General features: G+C 40.3%; 1 protein-coding gene across 1 annotated transcript in view; it reads right to left on the bottom strand.

Annotated features, from left to right (window-relative positions):
• scin (scinderin) overlaps positions 1-15460 on the bottom strand; it is a 63282-nt gene that overhangs the window by 12072 nt on the left and 35750 nt on the right. Inside the window, exons 7-11 of the mRNA XM_002939013.5 lie at positions 13622-13710; positions 12536-12751; positions 11892-12013; positions 10747-10837; positions 669-839 (exon numbers count right to left, since the gene is read on the bottom strand). Of these exons, the coding sequence (XP_002939059.1) occupies positions 669-839; positions 10747-10837; positions 11892-12013; positions 12536-12751; positions 13622-13710 (689 nt within the window). The remainder of the gene's footprint in view (positions 1-668; positions 840-10746; positions 10838-11891; positions 12014-12535; positions 12752-13621; positions 13711-15460) is intronic.

Here is a 15460-nt window from a genome sequence, read left to right as displayed (position 1 = left end):
ACACACTTTATCTGGTATCTTCTTATGTAACCTGTGCCTTTTCTCCTTTTTTCAATTTAAATGGCTGCCCCCATGGCTACACAACAGCTATTTCTATTAACTACAGTAGTCTTTCTAAAGCAAACACACAACTTTTACCAGTGCAGGGCAACAGTACATTATATTTTAATTATTTTAAAACATTTTTATTTTTTAGTGTTACTGTTCCTTTAATGCACAGATAAATACCCTGCATAAGGCTCACAGCACACAGGACATATTGATAGCTGTCAGAGAGGGGCTCCAAACCCAGCAGATGAGCCTGATATTAGTATTAATGGAAACTGCCTGTGGTTTTTTTTAAAACAAATGATAGATCACTCATCAGGATTCTGAGGTGAAACACCTTGTCATAAGACACAGGGGAAAGGGAGGAGTTTTGCACAGTATCTTAATTTAAACAAAACACCTGTTATTGCTTTATAAAGAAAATAATAGACTGAATACATTTTCAGCCTATATTCTCATAGGAACTAATGGAGACCAGTACCAATCATCTGGGCCCCTTTGTGTGGTTTACTGACAAAGGCAGTGGGCAAAACACCCAATATCTCCATATGTGCCATTCCCCTTAATGTTAAACATTAATTTAATAAGCTGAAAATAATAAATGAAAGCAGGATTCTCACCTCTATGATCCGAGTAATAGTGGATAAGTTTTTGCGGATTTGGAACAGCCGTACAGCACTAGGTGGCGTCTGACCTCCTTTTCTTGAAGTGCCATCTTTGTATATAATGAGCGGTTTGTCTTTGAACAAGCTCAGTAAATGAGGAGGCTCCTTCCCTTGCGTAACGCGTACCTATTCATTTAATGGGATATGATGAAAAATATTAAAATAAACTAGATTCACTTTTCTAAAAATAACATTGATTACAAAGATTTGATTGAGAACATTTCAGTTGTAGCTACCAAGTGGTTTTAAATTACAAAATAAATTCAGTCTGTGATCTGATCAGCCCTAGTATTCTGCACAGACACAACACTGAATTGTGTCGTCATAAGCACAAGGTTTATTTGATCAAAGACTAAGTTAAAATCATTGTAAGCTACCCAGGCTTGTAACATGGAAGGAAATTAAAACAGAAAAGCCATTAAGCCTAAATAATAAAGCAATGTTTTTCTCAAGTAAGAGAAATAAGGTTAGATGGATACAGGGCCAAGCTGTGTATGCTTCTGTTTGGCACCAGCACAACTGATTCTAAATATACTTCCAGTTGGTTGTTGTATGATACTGTCTTACTGACCTACTTTACAACAAAAGCTATTTCACATAAATGGAGGAAAGAGAGACACACACACAGTCCTGTGGAGAAAGTGCATTCAACCACAAAACAAAGGGTGTGCAGAAGCTGCACTTTATAGAGATCTTAGTAACCATGGAAAAGTTATACAGCCCCTTCTCTTATAACCCTTAGAAATCATGTTTGTTACTTACATAGGCACCAATAACATCTCTAATTAAGGAAAGCATGCAAGCACACGTATACAAACAACTATTAAGATTACTAAAATATATGCAAACTAGCAGATAGACAGATCGACAGTGAAATGGATAGACAGACAATCATAGATATCCAGATTAGAAAACAGATAGATAGATAGACAGACTGGCAGACAGACAAAAATGTCAGACAGACAAAAGGCCAGATCAATAAGACAGACAGAGAAAGAGATAGAAAGAGAGATACTGTATAACCTGTAGATATTGCTGCTATATAACAATTCAATGAACCACTACGAGAGATCATACAATTACCAAGCAAAGGAAGATTTATTCCTCTTGATCAATCAAAAAATCAATTTACCCTCTATTGTACATTAATTATTTATTATAGTGTGTAAGCCTACAAAATGTTACTCATAGCAACCAATCAGATATTTGCTTTTGTTTTCTAACTTGTAGGTGACCGATCTAATCTAGGTGCTGATTGGTAGCTATGGACAACCTCACCAGTGATGTTGGCTTATAATAATGCAATGCCCCTCCCCCCCCCCCCCCCCCCCCCCCCAGCTCATATCCTCTCCTCTTTTGGCTTGAATCCTGGGCACTATCAGCAGAGTGTGTACTTTATCCCCATGCTTGTGTGGGTTTCCTCTGGGTATTGCAGCTCCCTCCAGTACTCCAAAAACATACAGGCAGGTTAATTGTCCCCTGATCGAATTGACCCTGGTGTGTATGTAAATGTGATATGGAAATATAATCCCCACTGGGGAGAGGACTGGTAAAATGATGGAAAACCCCTGTAAAGCACTGCCTAACATGACAGGCCTATATAAATTAAAAACATGATAATAATAAAGGCAATAATGAAGTCTGTGGCCGTGCAGCTGAGGCAAAGCCAAACCTAAAAGCTGAAACAATGACACATTCATTGGAGCTAAGGAAAAAGATATTTGGGGAATAATGAAACTGGCCCCTCTTAATATTTCCATTAAACAAATGAGCAATAAGAAATGAAGGTCTGTGGGATCTTCCATGGATTTTGCTGAAAGATATAAATCAGAAATGAATACTGGAGTGCTGCAATCTGTTCTTTCAATAGCAGCACATACTTTAGTGGTAGATTTGTCTTAGAATTTTATGCTTTTGTTCAGCGACTTTGCCTTTGTTCTGCGGAATAATTCCAAAGTTGTTCTCACGCATACAAACCACAAAGTGGGTCCTTTGCAACTTAGCAGGTCCTTTTTCTGATCTTTGAGATAAGCCGTACACATAGAATCAATTCCTTTAAAGCTTAGCCAGAGCTCTGTCTACTTATTCGGGACGGTACATGCTAAGCTGATTTTGTTAGCCGGTGTAGGTTAGGGAGTGTTAATGGGAGAGAATAAAAAGGCTACATGCTGATAGTGCTGTCTGGGGAAATGCATTAGCTCAGGCTAACGCTTAATATTACTAGTACTCTTAAAGGAATTCTCTTCTGAAAACAGTATTTAGTTTTAAAAGGTCTATGAAAATGACAATATTTGCATTTTATATATGTTTAATGTTCTCTTTAGCTGTTATACCTCCAGTATCCCTTAGGGCTATAGGGTTTAAGTAAAGGTATTGGACCGCTTATCCAGAATGCTCTAGACCAGCGGTTCTCAACCTGTGGGTCGGGACCCCTTTGGGGGTCGAAACGACCCTTTCACAGGGGTCGCCTAAGACCATCGGAAAACATATTTCTGATGGTCTTAGGAATAATTATTATGGTTGGGGGTCACCACAACATGAGGAACTGTATTAAAGGGTCGCGGCATTAGGAAGGTTGAGAACCACTGCTCTAGACCTAGGACTTTCCAGATAAGAAATCTTTCCATAATTAGGATCTCTATAGCTATAGGTATCTAAATACCAATAATCCAATAAGGATAAATTATGTTAGTTTGAGTCAAGTACAAGGTGCTGTTTTATTATTACAGAGAAAAAGGAAATAATATTATAAAAATAATAATATAAAAAAAAATATTTATTTGATTAAAATGGAGTCTATAGGAGATGGCCTTCCCGTAACTCAGAGTTTTTTGAATAATAGGTTTCCGAATTACAGATCTCATACCTGTAGCAGTCACTAGAGGTTGCTTCCTGTTGATAGTGATGGAAAGCAAACACCAAAAGACTTCTAATGGTTATGGTGACCCTAGATAGGCCCCCACGAGTGGAAAACATTGCTATTTTGCAGCCCTGGTGGAAGCTTTATTGGGACAGAGCTGCTTTGTATGATTAAACATTATCTGCAAAGCTGTCTGTTCTAGATTGCAACCCTAAATCATGAAGTTTTGAGGACCACTGTTAAATAAGGACCTTGCTAAATGGCAGAATTATCGCATTGAGCTCGTATTTTTCCTTTCTGCTCAGACTGATTTGCAGCCATTTTATCGCTGTGCATAATAATCCCATTTGGAGGTCCCCACAAACAATGGCAAGAGGCCACACTGCATGTTCTTCATGACAAAGGGCTTTTAAAGGTAATTTAGTGCATGTGGTGACAGCCCTGTTGGAGACAAATTGCCCTGAGTTACATGAACGCTTTGTCACTTTAATTACCAATAGTTAATCAGTAGGGACTCTGCCCCTGAGATCTGTGCCTCCCCCCAACTTGGCCCTCTTCTTTCCTACTCTCAGCCATTACAATGGAAGCCAAGCTACTGGAGTTACAGAACCAAAGGTCATGTGAATATAGCTCATGTGAAAATAGCCTCATGTTTAAATCCATGCAAATCCTCTTTCACCGGCATCTAAGGGATGTTGGTGTATAACTGCAGCTCTTGTATATAATCCTGTACAGCAGCACCACAACCAGCCCAAGACCCACAATTCATAAAAGAAACCTCCTTATTTTGCCTGCAGAAATCAGTGGAATAATCCTTATATTCATGGACCATAATGCTTTCCATCTGAAGACACAGGGTCCAGATGTGGGGCTCCAGGATTTCTGTAGCCCCAGGAGAATAAGGTTTTTTGTTTAGCATCATCTTTTTAACAGGATGTTATCCATTAACGCATGTAGTGGTGCGACCTTATGCAGAGATATCCACCGATGAGAAGGGGAATTAGAGAAATGGTGGGCGTGACTGATTAACTGTGCATGGGGTGGGGCGGGGGTGGATATAGTTTAAGACATGGGGGTATTTTTGCAAAGGAAATACAAAGCCCCCAGTGTGCCAGCAGTACAGACACAGAGCTCACATTATTCCAGCAGTACAGATATAGCACAGTAACCCACCATCATAGATATGATACAAAGCCCCCAGTATCCCATCAATACAGGGAAAGAGTAGTACAGATGCAGAGCCCCATGTAACCCAACAGTACAGGGGCAGAGGCCATAATGCCCCTGAGGTGCAGATACACAAGCAATGGCATCTCAGAAGTATAGATATAAAGACCACAGTGGCCCAGCGCTAACACTGTTTTCTTATTTTTGTAATATCTTGCCCTCTCTTGTAAATCAAGTGTCTTTTAGGGGTGTTTTTTCCATGACACCCATAAAACCCCACTGCTTTTCATGTCACAGATAGCCTCCTATAAGCACACCCTGCTTATCCTTTCCCTGGTACATCTCATGAGCCCTCCTATCTGGCTTCTCCTTTGTAGCCCCCATAAGTCCACCTGCATTTCCTGTATCTGGTACCCCCCCCCCCATAAGCCAAGTTGCCTTTCCTTTTCTTGACACCTCCAACGAGCCCTCCAGTTCCTAACATCTCTGTACCCCTGGCGTAATCATGAGGCCTAAAATGACATACAGTACAAACTACAGGGATATGCTGCACGCATTCTCATTTGTAGATCCCTAAAGATGCTATCTAATAGGTGCTAAGTGCTCAAAAGAGGGCTGCTACCCTCCTATTAACAAGACTTCTATTAAACAAATCAAGGCACCTTCCTGAGAGACCATACTATTACTATGCAAAATAAGACTTCCAGTCAAAGGGTCACTTATTTCTGATTATCCAATGTCTACCCAGAGGGATCATTGTCTTCTCTTAGTAGTTGTCTCTTGATATCCACTGATAGTGTGTATAAGAAGACATATTTGGTGAGCAAATATCAGAAATAAGGGGGCGTATGAACAGTCCCATTGGCCTAGAGATACCAGGCATGCATATTCTCATGTAACATCTCCTTCATGTAGGACAGCGGTTCTCAACCTGTGGGTCTGGACCCATTTGGGGGTCACAGGGGTTGCCTAAGACCATTGGAAAACACATATTTCCAATGGTCTTAGGAATAATTTTAAGGTTGAGGGACATGAGGAACTGTATTAAAGGGTCAGGAGACAAAAAGGTGAAAACCAGAAGGCTCTTGATATCTCAGAAACACTGATATGTCTGCATGTGGGTAATAGTTGGATAGCTAGACAGGAAATGAATCATTACTACTTGTACCTATGGAAACATCTTCATAATTATTCTGTTTGCATTGTTCTACACTGCAACACAGCCTGTTTACAATTTAGGAAAAAATACATTTTATACTGCTTAAAAGGTGTAGTATAGTAGTTGTTAGTATGTAATAGAATTTCCAGTTAAAAGCAACTTTTCAGTTGGTCTTCATTTTTTAACTTTTATAGTTTTTTTTTATTAGTCACTGTCCCTGGCATCCAAAAACCTATTGCTCTGTGAGGCTAGTTTTATTGTTAATTTTTTTGTTACTGTTAATTTGTATTACTTATCATGCTATTCGGGCCCCCTTCTATTCATCATTTAGGGCTCTGGCACACGGGGGAGATTAGTCGCCCGCGAACAGGGAGTTAAATCGCGGGCGACTAATCTCCCCCGTGTGCCAGAGCCCTTAGCCTCTCATTCAAACTACTGCCTGGTTGCTAGGGTAATTTAAACCCTAGCAACCAAATAGCTGCTGAAATTCAACTGGAGAACTACTGAACAAAGTCAAATGATTAAAAAAACAAAACACATACAATAAAAGGTTATGATGAATATCACTCTCTATATCAGACTAAAAGTTAATTCATAGAAGATTTTATATAAAAGATGTCAGTCTTAACTGGTGGTCAGGGTCCTTTGTTGTGTTGGGTGCTAAAATTCTACCTCAGTTCCAATATATTCCAGTGGTGTCAACAATATTACCTGCATGATTCTTTTTTTAAGTACAAACAGTAGTAGAAAGAGAAGAGTTTTATTAACAATATGAGTGAGGGAGGAGCATGTGCTGAGTGCAGCTAGACTACATTCACAAGGCTAAAGAGCAGCTATAATAATATTATACTGACAGGGGCAAAGGAAGCTGCAATTATTTAGGAGGAAAAACTAATTGTGGATTGAGCAGTTGAACAAGTATTTTAGGACTATTGTGACATCTAGTGGTGAATCATAATACTGCATGCACAATGATATCACTGACCCAGATTCCACATGATATTACTTGGGGGAGTATGAATTAATCATACTTCCGAATGTGTCGCTGCAAGCATCGCAGCTGAATACACAGTAGATATAGCCTGAAGTTAGGGGAATTTATTATCTGGAGTTTCCCCAGAAGGCAGTTTACATTAAAGAGATTGCTAAAAAAAACACTGTAAACACCTCTGGAGCTTAATGTGTATATGATTTTATTTGCACAACATCATTATGGTACTGAAAACTGAATATCGCCATATATACGTTTTACAGTACAGACAATGATGCTAGTGCTGTTACATAAATAAAGAGTAGATATTAAATAAATAAAGTAAATAAATGAAAAGGTAATAAAAGGCTTGTACAGGTATGGGACCCATTATCTAGAATGCATGGGACCTGGGGTTTTCCAGATAAGGGATCTTTCTGTAATTTTGATCTCCATAATTTTAGTCTACTAAAAGTTTATTAAAAAGTTAAATAACTCAAATAGGAGTATCTTGCTTCCAATAAGGATTAATTGTATTTTAGTTGGGATTAAGTACAAGGTACTGTTTTATTATTACAGAGAAAAAAAGAATCATTTTTAAAAATTGGACTTATTTGCTTTTAATGGAGTCTATGGGAGATGGCGGAACCTTATGGATAATGGGTTTCCGGATAAGGGATACCATACCTGTATATGAATAAATATATGCTAGTGATTAGTATACAAAGTTGGTTGATAAGAGCAAGGGGATAAATTGTTCATGCTCCAGTCACCAGTCCTATTTTGTCGATCCATGGGATTTACAGATTTGGACCATAAATTTCTATGGCCTTTACCAAGAGCACTGATGAGCATTATTGCGTACACATTTTAGGCAAAGTGGCACACAGCATTTTATCTGCTGGGGTAGAAAAACCAGCCCATCAGCACACCCGCAGGGAAGATTTTGGCACAAAAATACATAATTTAGCATTTCACCAGCTTTTCTACACATTTTGCCATATGTTGTTCCATGCAATACTTCAAACAGTGGGAGGGACCTTACTTTACAATAAACCAGCTTAGCAGGGACAGTAAAACCATTCAATCTCAGTGCAGCACAATGTGGGGAACAAAATGCAGATAGTTCAGGTTCAATTGAAAGAATTTATACTTTCTATATGGGTGGTTTTAATATATCTTTATATTTAATCGAAAAATGTGTTATTGTTATGAATTAGTAGACTAACCAGTCACTGATTAAGTATATAAACTGTTGTTTTTAATGCGATGAATTAAAAAAAGGGTATTTTAATTCCACTTAATTATTGTTCATATATTCCTGGTTAGGAATTAAGTGGTTGGTTGGAGCCACCATCAAGCGGAATTGGAATAAATACCTAAATAGTTACCATAATACTAATGGTTGGTATAGTAATATATTCATTTCAGTAGTAACACATTCCTAAGTGACAAGCTCTGACACCTCTGGGTAACTACAGGGGGATTCCTTTCTAGCCATATGCTTGCAGTTGTGCAACTATAGAGGAAGCAGACCCCGCAGTCACAGGTGGGACAGGGGGGCCCGGATCGGGGGTCTGCTCCCTCTATAGGAAAGAAAATCCCCCTCCTTGGCCTGCTCTCATACCTGGACCCAAGCTGCAGGGAGCAGGGACGTAAGCAGGTAGCAGCGGGAAGGACCAGGGAGGGTTTGCAGGAGCGCAGGCCCTTCCAAATATTTTCTTGCAAGGGGGCCTAGCTGCTTAATGTTTCACCACTGTATGCTTGTCACCTGTATTGTAGGCATGCCCACTGCATTTCCTCCCATTATATAGTTTTATTTACAGTCTGTTTATTGAGTAACCAAATTTGCCCATGCTCTTGTTATTACTCACTCAGGGTGTTCCCTTCCCTGGCTTAAGGGCAGGCCTGAACTGTCTGTCTGTGGGTTCTGGCAAATGCCAGAGGGGCTGCTGTAAGGTGCCGCAGACATTTACTATTTATTGGGCTGGGGGGGCTGTTTGTGCCTCTGGGTACTGGGAATGCCAGGGGGGGCTGTAAGGTGCCACAGACAGTCACTATTTATTGGGCTGGGGGTGCTGTTTGTGCCTCTGGGTACTGGGAATGCCAGGGGGGCTGTAAGGTGCCAGAGACAGTCACTATTTATTGGGCTGGGGGGGGCTGTTTGTGCCTCTGGGTACTGGGAATGCCAGGGGGGCTGTAAGGTGCCACAGACAGTCACTATTTATTGGGCTGGGGGGCTGTTTGTTTCTCTGGGTACTGGGAATGCCAGGGGGGCTGTAAGGTGCCACAGACAGTCACTATTTATTGGGCTGGGGGGGGGGCTGTTTGTGCCTCTGGGTACTGGGAATGCCAGAGGGGCTGCTGTAAAATGCCGCAGACAGTCACTATTTATTGGGCTTCTGGGGGGCTGTTTGGGCCTCTGTGTACTTGGAATGCCAGGGCTTATTTTGAAACCCAGTCTAGGCCTGCTTAAAGGACAATAAAAGGCAGAGATTAGGCACATTCTGTAGAGGATGTTCAACTGTGACCTATCCCATACACACTAGCACTTCAGTACCTGCCAACTCTGCTATATGGGCATTTGCACCACCCTCTAGAAAGCCTTATTCAAATATGTTGCTTACTCTTTAAGCCAGACCTCTTATGACTATGGGGGAACCCAGAAAAACGGGATGACCCATGATTTTGTGCATGTCAGATGCTGTTTTCTCCAAAAAAATGTTTGCATAGGGTAAGGCAGGCTGAAGAGCAAGCAACCAAGCTGAGTTTCTCTACAGTACAATGGGGGAAACTCAAACTTATTAAAATAATAAATACAAAGAATCAGGAATCTGTAATTGGTTAAGTACTGGGGCAGATTGGATTCATTTCCCATAAATTGGTTACCTGGGATAAAGCTTTTAAAACGTTTAGATCATGCAATTGTGGAAATGGGGACATAATCACAAACCATTGTCTATCACATTAAATAAAATGTTGCCTAATGAAATAAATATAATTGTAAGCAGCTTTCCATTATATTTACATTTTGAAGTTATGTGAAAATAGAATTGCTATTGAAAGCCATATCTGTCTGTCCTCATCTGTTCCTTATGTGCCACTAAAAGACAGCATTGCCCTATTGACAGGTATGATTTATCTATATCAGTGCTGTCTAACTGGTGGCCTGCCCTATGCTGCCTGTGTGTGCCATAATCTGCCCGCCCTATACTGCCTGTGTGTACCATACTCTGCCTGCCCTATGCTGCCTGTGTGTGCCATACTCTGCCTGCCCTATGCTGCCTGTGTGTGCCATACTCTGCCTGCCCTATGCTGCCCGTGGAAGGTGAACCTGGCAAGGGTTTGTTCTGGGAGTTTGTTAGAATTTGGAAATAGACATTATATGGTCCCTAGGGTTTGTAATTATATGCTGGGGGTTGCTGTGCTATAAACAGGGGAGGAGGAGGCATATGGATTTAAGGGTGTGTCTTAATATGACATAATATAATTCTTTCACATATGAATGACGGGTGATATCCCTACAGTAAGTGCCAACCATTTGGGTTTTTGCTGCGCTACCACCATTAATGTGGGTATATTCTTAAAAGCTCTTGTGATGAACATGAGTGTGGTTTGAAGTAGGTGCGGTTTAAAAAAGGGGAGTGGTCAAAACTGGCTTCCATTATAGTCCCTCCACCAGAAGAATTCCGGCCCTCTGTATCACAGAGGTTGGACAGCACTGTTCTAGATTGTATTGTTCCCTTAAATAGAAGTAGATCATTATTATAATAATAACTAAGAATTATCAACACATAATTATATGAATAATACTTTTAATAATGCTAATATACATTTTTTACATTAATGTCAGCCTGGGGTGCTAAAAGAAACAAACCTGAACAGCCTGGTCTCCGAGGGAGCGATCCAGCTGCACGGTGAGGAAAGCAGATGCTGTGAGCTCATCCCGCGTTGCCTTGGCTCCTTGCCTAGACAAAGCCAACATAGGAAAGGTGCACTGATGATTTGCGTAGCCTTTTGTTTAACCACAGCAACAATGAAAAGCACTGTTTAGCACAACAGGCAATAAATGTAACAAGAGATACCCTGGTGTATTTGCCTCTTTTGAAATGCAAGAATCCCACAAACATTAGTTTTAATCAACATCTATGGAACCTTTTCTGGGACAAATGACATTACCTATGGGGGCCATACATAGGCTGATAAAAATTGTCAATTCAGCCCCTTTCAGACATAGTCAGCAGTTTACTGGCTGGTGTTTGGGGCCCTCCCAGTGGCTTGCCCAATTGACGTCTGGATGAAAATCTTTGCAGATATCTACCAGGCAAAGTAGAAAATCCCATTGGCCAAAGAGCACATCAACACAATGATGCAGTGCTTTTCTGACAGGTCTCGGTACAGTGTACAGTGTACCGTACACCCACAGTATGATTGTTCGGGGGGGGGGCTGAATCAAGAAAATAATATTGATAAAAAACATATTATTTGTCACAATGCATAAAAAGTTTGATTTTGTAGGAAGAGTTAAGCATCTTTCCAATCATTGTAACACAAATATCTAGTGCAATCGCAGAAGCAAACAACCTCTTTCCCACAATTCCAGCATCATTGTGCGGTAGTTGCAATTGAAGTGCCTGCATCTTTGTGATTTTGTATATTCACAACTGCCACTTGCCTCACTTTGGAGATTTGACCCCTTAAGAAATCCCTTACAGAATGCTCAGATCAGGGGAAAAAAAAAAAATTTGGATGGAGTTCCCCTTTAATAAGGAGGATTTGGCTGTATTGGCTGTCCCTTCATGAACAGTCAGGGTGCAGGATTTGAAATTCACATTAGAGAAGGCAGGTGGCAAGCCCAAATATATTTTGGCTACCTTGTTTCCCCAGTGGTTAGGACAAAGGCAGCCAGAAGCTGGGCAGGTGCTAGATGAAATAAGGCCAGTGGCACATCCAGCGTTTGTACACAGGTAGAGACTGACCTTACACAATAAATAATAATAAACACTGTGTGTGACAACTTACCATGTGTAGATGATCAGCCCTTTGGCATAGGTATAGAGAATAATGTAGCAGTCTCCGCCATAGAACTGGCCAAATGTGTTTGGTTCTATCGGAACCCGGCCGCAACTTTCTACACGAAAGATCTAAAGAATCAACAAAGACAACAAATCCATTTTTGTTTTTGCTTTTTTTTCTTTTTGAAAAAGAATTATATACAATTATTGGTTCATAAATATAATAAAGAGATATTATTTTAGATATTAGAATAATATTATGCTCACAATAAGCTCAGTTGCTTGCCCCTTAGGCACATACGTATGATACAGGATCAGGGGAAGCACACGTGCACATAATAAGCAAGATGTTGCTTTGACTATTAAGCAGACGCGTGTGCCCCAACATGGCTGCAAGTGAGAGGGCCAGGGCACCCAAACGGAGTCTTTTCTTAAAAAATTAATTTTTCTTTATCATTGTTTGCAAGGGGTATTCTGATGTACATAAGCAATGTTCCCTTATTTAATAATGTGCAGCAAGTGATAGTTTTAACCAGTAAGGGACTTGCCACTTAAATGTATAGAGAAATAAAGGCTCAGAATATCTGTTTTACTTATAGAAATGAAAATCAATATTAGTTAAAAACAAATAAGAACGAATTGTCAGGATACCTCTACTTTTCCAGAGCCATCATCCACCATGTTGTGCTGAGCCGCCATTTCTGGAGATTCGTGCAGCTTGGAAGCGTCAAAATCAATCTGTTTGATATTAGCGATCCTTTCCGTCACATACACTTGGCCAAATCCTTCGCTTTGGTGCCTCTCCTTCCAGTCTTTGAAAAACTGCTTGAAGATGGGAGTCTCCCCTTCTTCTGGTAAAACTTGGATCTAAATAGATAAAATGAGAACAGCAAATGGAGTTTCATTTTGTATATTGCATTTTCCTTATCCTTGTCGCAAACTTCGACCATTCAGATGTGAAAACCGTATTGACATGTAGATGACACTAATATCACTGGACAGGTCACATTCTCTTTTGTTTGCTAGAATATTTTTTTTAGCCCCTGAAATAAACTTTTGTCCCAAATAATTCTTATTTAGTATATGAGGACAATATAATTTAAAACAGTCAGTACAACCTGTGCCTGTGGGCACAGGTGCAAGAGTGTGCCCCTTAGTGCTCATTTACTAGAAGATGTGCCCAGCGAGGTTACAGAGTGCCAAATCAAAAGTCAGTTCCAGGATGAGGAGGAGAGGGATGCCTAACTAGGCCGCACTAGATTCAAAGAGCTTTCTGCAGGTCTGTGCTCTGCAGCTATTCACACAATACAAAATATGCAGATTCCATCCTTTTTTTTTGCTCTTTGCACTCTGCGTGGGGTATTGTTAAAGGGGCCCAATTGTTTTATATATTCAATCACAATCAATATTGTTCAAAATAAAACAGCCAATAAACCTTTCTGCCACTAGGGGGCACTGTAGCTGCACCATTAAACCTCTAGTCTGGGAGGAAGAAATGAGGCTTCACAAAATCTCTTAGGAATGCTTATACCATAAAAAATTGTTCTTCGCACATTTTAGAATACAAATTTTTAAAATCAGAAGCTATAACAAATTGAACCTAAGCAATTTTAGAACACCAAACCAGTGCATAGAAAGGGTTCGTTTGATTGATTTCTAATGTGAAATCATTTTTACAGACACCAGAGGGCCCCCTCTCCATACATTATATATAACATGACCGTGAAAATGACTTACCTGGGTAGTGGCAGGATAATTCATCTGCTGGATAAACTGCTCAGCGGTCTTCATGGCAGCCTTTCTCTCTTCAGTATTTGCATTCTTGCCTGCAAACCAAATTTCTCATTAGAAAAAGTGTAGGATTTAATATATCAACTACAGTCAAGAGGAAAAATATCTTTTGGAGCAAAAAAAAGCAATTTGAGACATTAGCCATGGGCATTGCAGATCATTGGTGTCAAGGGGAAAGAAACGGAAATATTACAGTTGGCATATAAGCAAATGTAATTTTATCAACTTTCTTGCATAGATTTACTCCAATTCTTCCATGATGAAGTTATATGTAAATGTAATTGTTATTGAATGCAGTGTCTGTCATTTGCTTTTCTGTGCACTTTTAGGCTACTCTCATACGTCACACTTTCTCTAGTTGGAGACCTGGCTGAAAAAGAGCTGACTACTTACATTGTTTTAATGATTCACGTAGTCAGGACTAAAGGCAACTGTCTGCTAGTGGAGATAACTCCGATTCAGCCCCCTTTCCAACTGTGCACACATGGAGCAGATTTTGTCCAGAAAATGCATTGTATGCATTGACAGGTGGATAACAGTCCTAACAATGCATACAGCCTAAAGTACAGTGTGTGACAGTAGCCTAAATGCCATACACAACATTAGCAAACGAGGGGCTCTTGGCTTGATTCTGGCCACCTAGGTGCATTTTGGGGAGGAAGCTGGGAAGGGCCCGTACCAGGCTAAATCAGTCCTGTGCTCCAACCAGCCTTCCCCTTGTGCCTGGACATGGAGCCTGGATGCAGGCACACGGGTAGCCTGATTGAAGCAAAGTTGTTCAGACTCATTTTCAGACTGCATTTATCTGTGTTTAGCCACAGCTTGAACCTGGCTATACAAACCTGCCCACTTGTTGGCGAGTCACTGAATGCATGGGACTTTTCCCGATATACATACCACAGTGATATGTGTGATATCAGGCTGATCCAATCATTTGGCCCTAGTGCCAAATAGATTGGATCACAATAACTTGGGGTACAGGTCGGCAGGGTAAGGACCACATCATTGAGCCAATGCAGTCCTCATTTCAACGGAAAAGTCAAACATGTCCAATCGGTGGGCCTCGTAAATGGCAGATACGCTGCCAAATCAGTCTGAAGGGCCCAAGTCAGCAGCTTAAATCTCCCAGTGTTTGGCCACCTTTAGTCCTGACTACATGTACAACTAGAACAATGTAGAACTAGTCAACTCTCCGCCTCCAGCCTAGTCTAATTCCCACAATGACTTGCACACTGCAATTCTCCTTCATTTCAAGTCTGTTAATCACATAACATGCAAGGCTACTAAGAAATACATAAAATATTCAGTGTATGCTTGATTTGGCTGGAATGAGTCGGTGCTGTTTGTGTGCAAATATAACAGAATTTAATTTCCATAAGCGCAGCCAATCCATTGCAGCAAGACTGTATCAATTATTCATACTCGGGAAAACTCCTTTTTAAGTTTGACTAAATAGAAACAGATGGTTACAGTGGGTAAAACACTGGAGGGCCATAGATATGAAATGTGTGTTTTATTCTTTTTAAGTGATTGGTCATTTGTCAGAATGTCATCAATGGGTTTTAGGGTTCATTTTAGAGATATTGGTTTGTCTGTCTGTCTGTCTATCTCTCTCTATATATACAGTATAATTTTAGTGGCACCAAATTGAGTGCAACACTCAAAGGGAACCCTGTACTTATTTCCTTGTCAGTACATGGTGCAATTGCAACATTTCTTTACCATTTGTGTCCCTCCAGTTTTGAGCCCCAATGAGTCTTTTTATAAGACTGCACATAATTTGTG

This window comes from Xenopus tropicalis, chromosome 6 (assembly GCF_000004195.4).
Source record: "Xenopus tropicalis strain Nigerian chromosome 6, UCB_Xtro_10.0, whole genome shotgun sequence".
Classification (NCBI taxonomy): domain Eukaryota; kingdom Metazoa; phylum Chordata; class Amphibia; order Anura; family Pipidae; genus Xenopus; species Xenopus tropicalis.
This window is presented reverse-complemented; position numbering and strand designations above follow the sequence as displayed.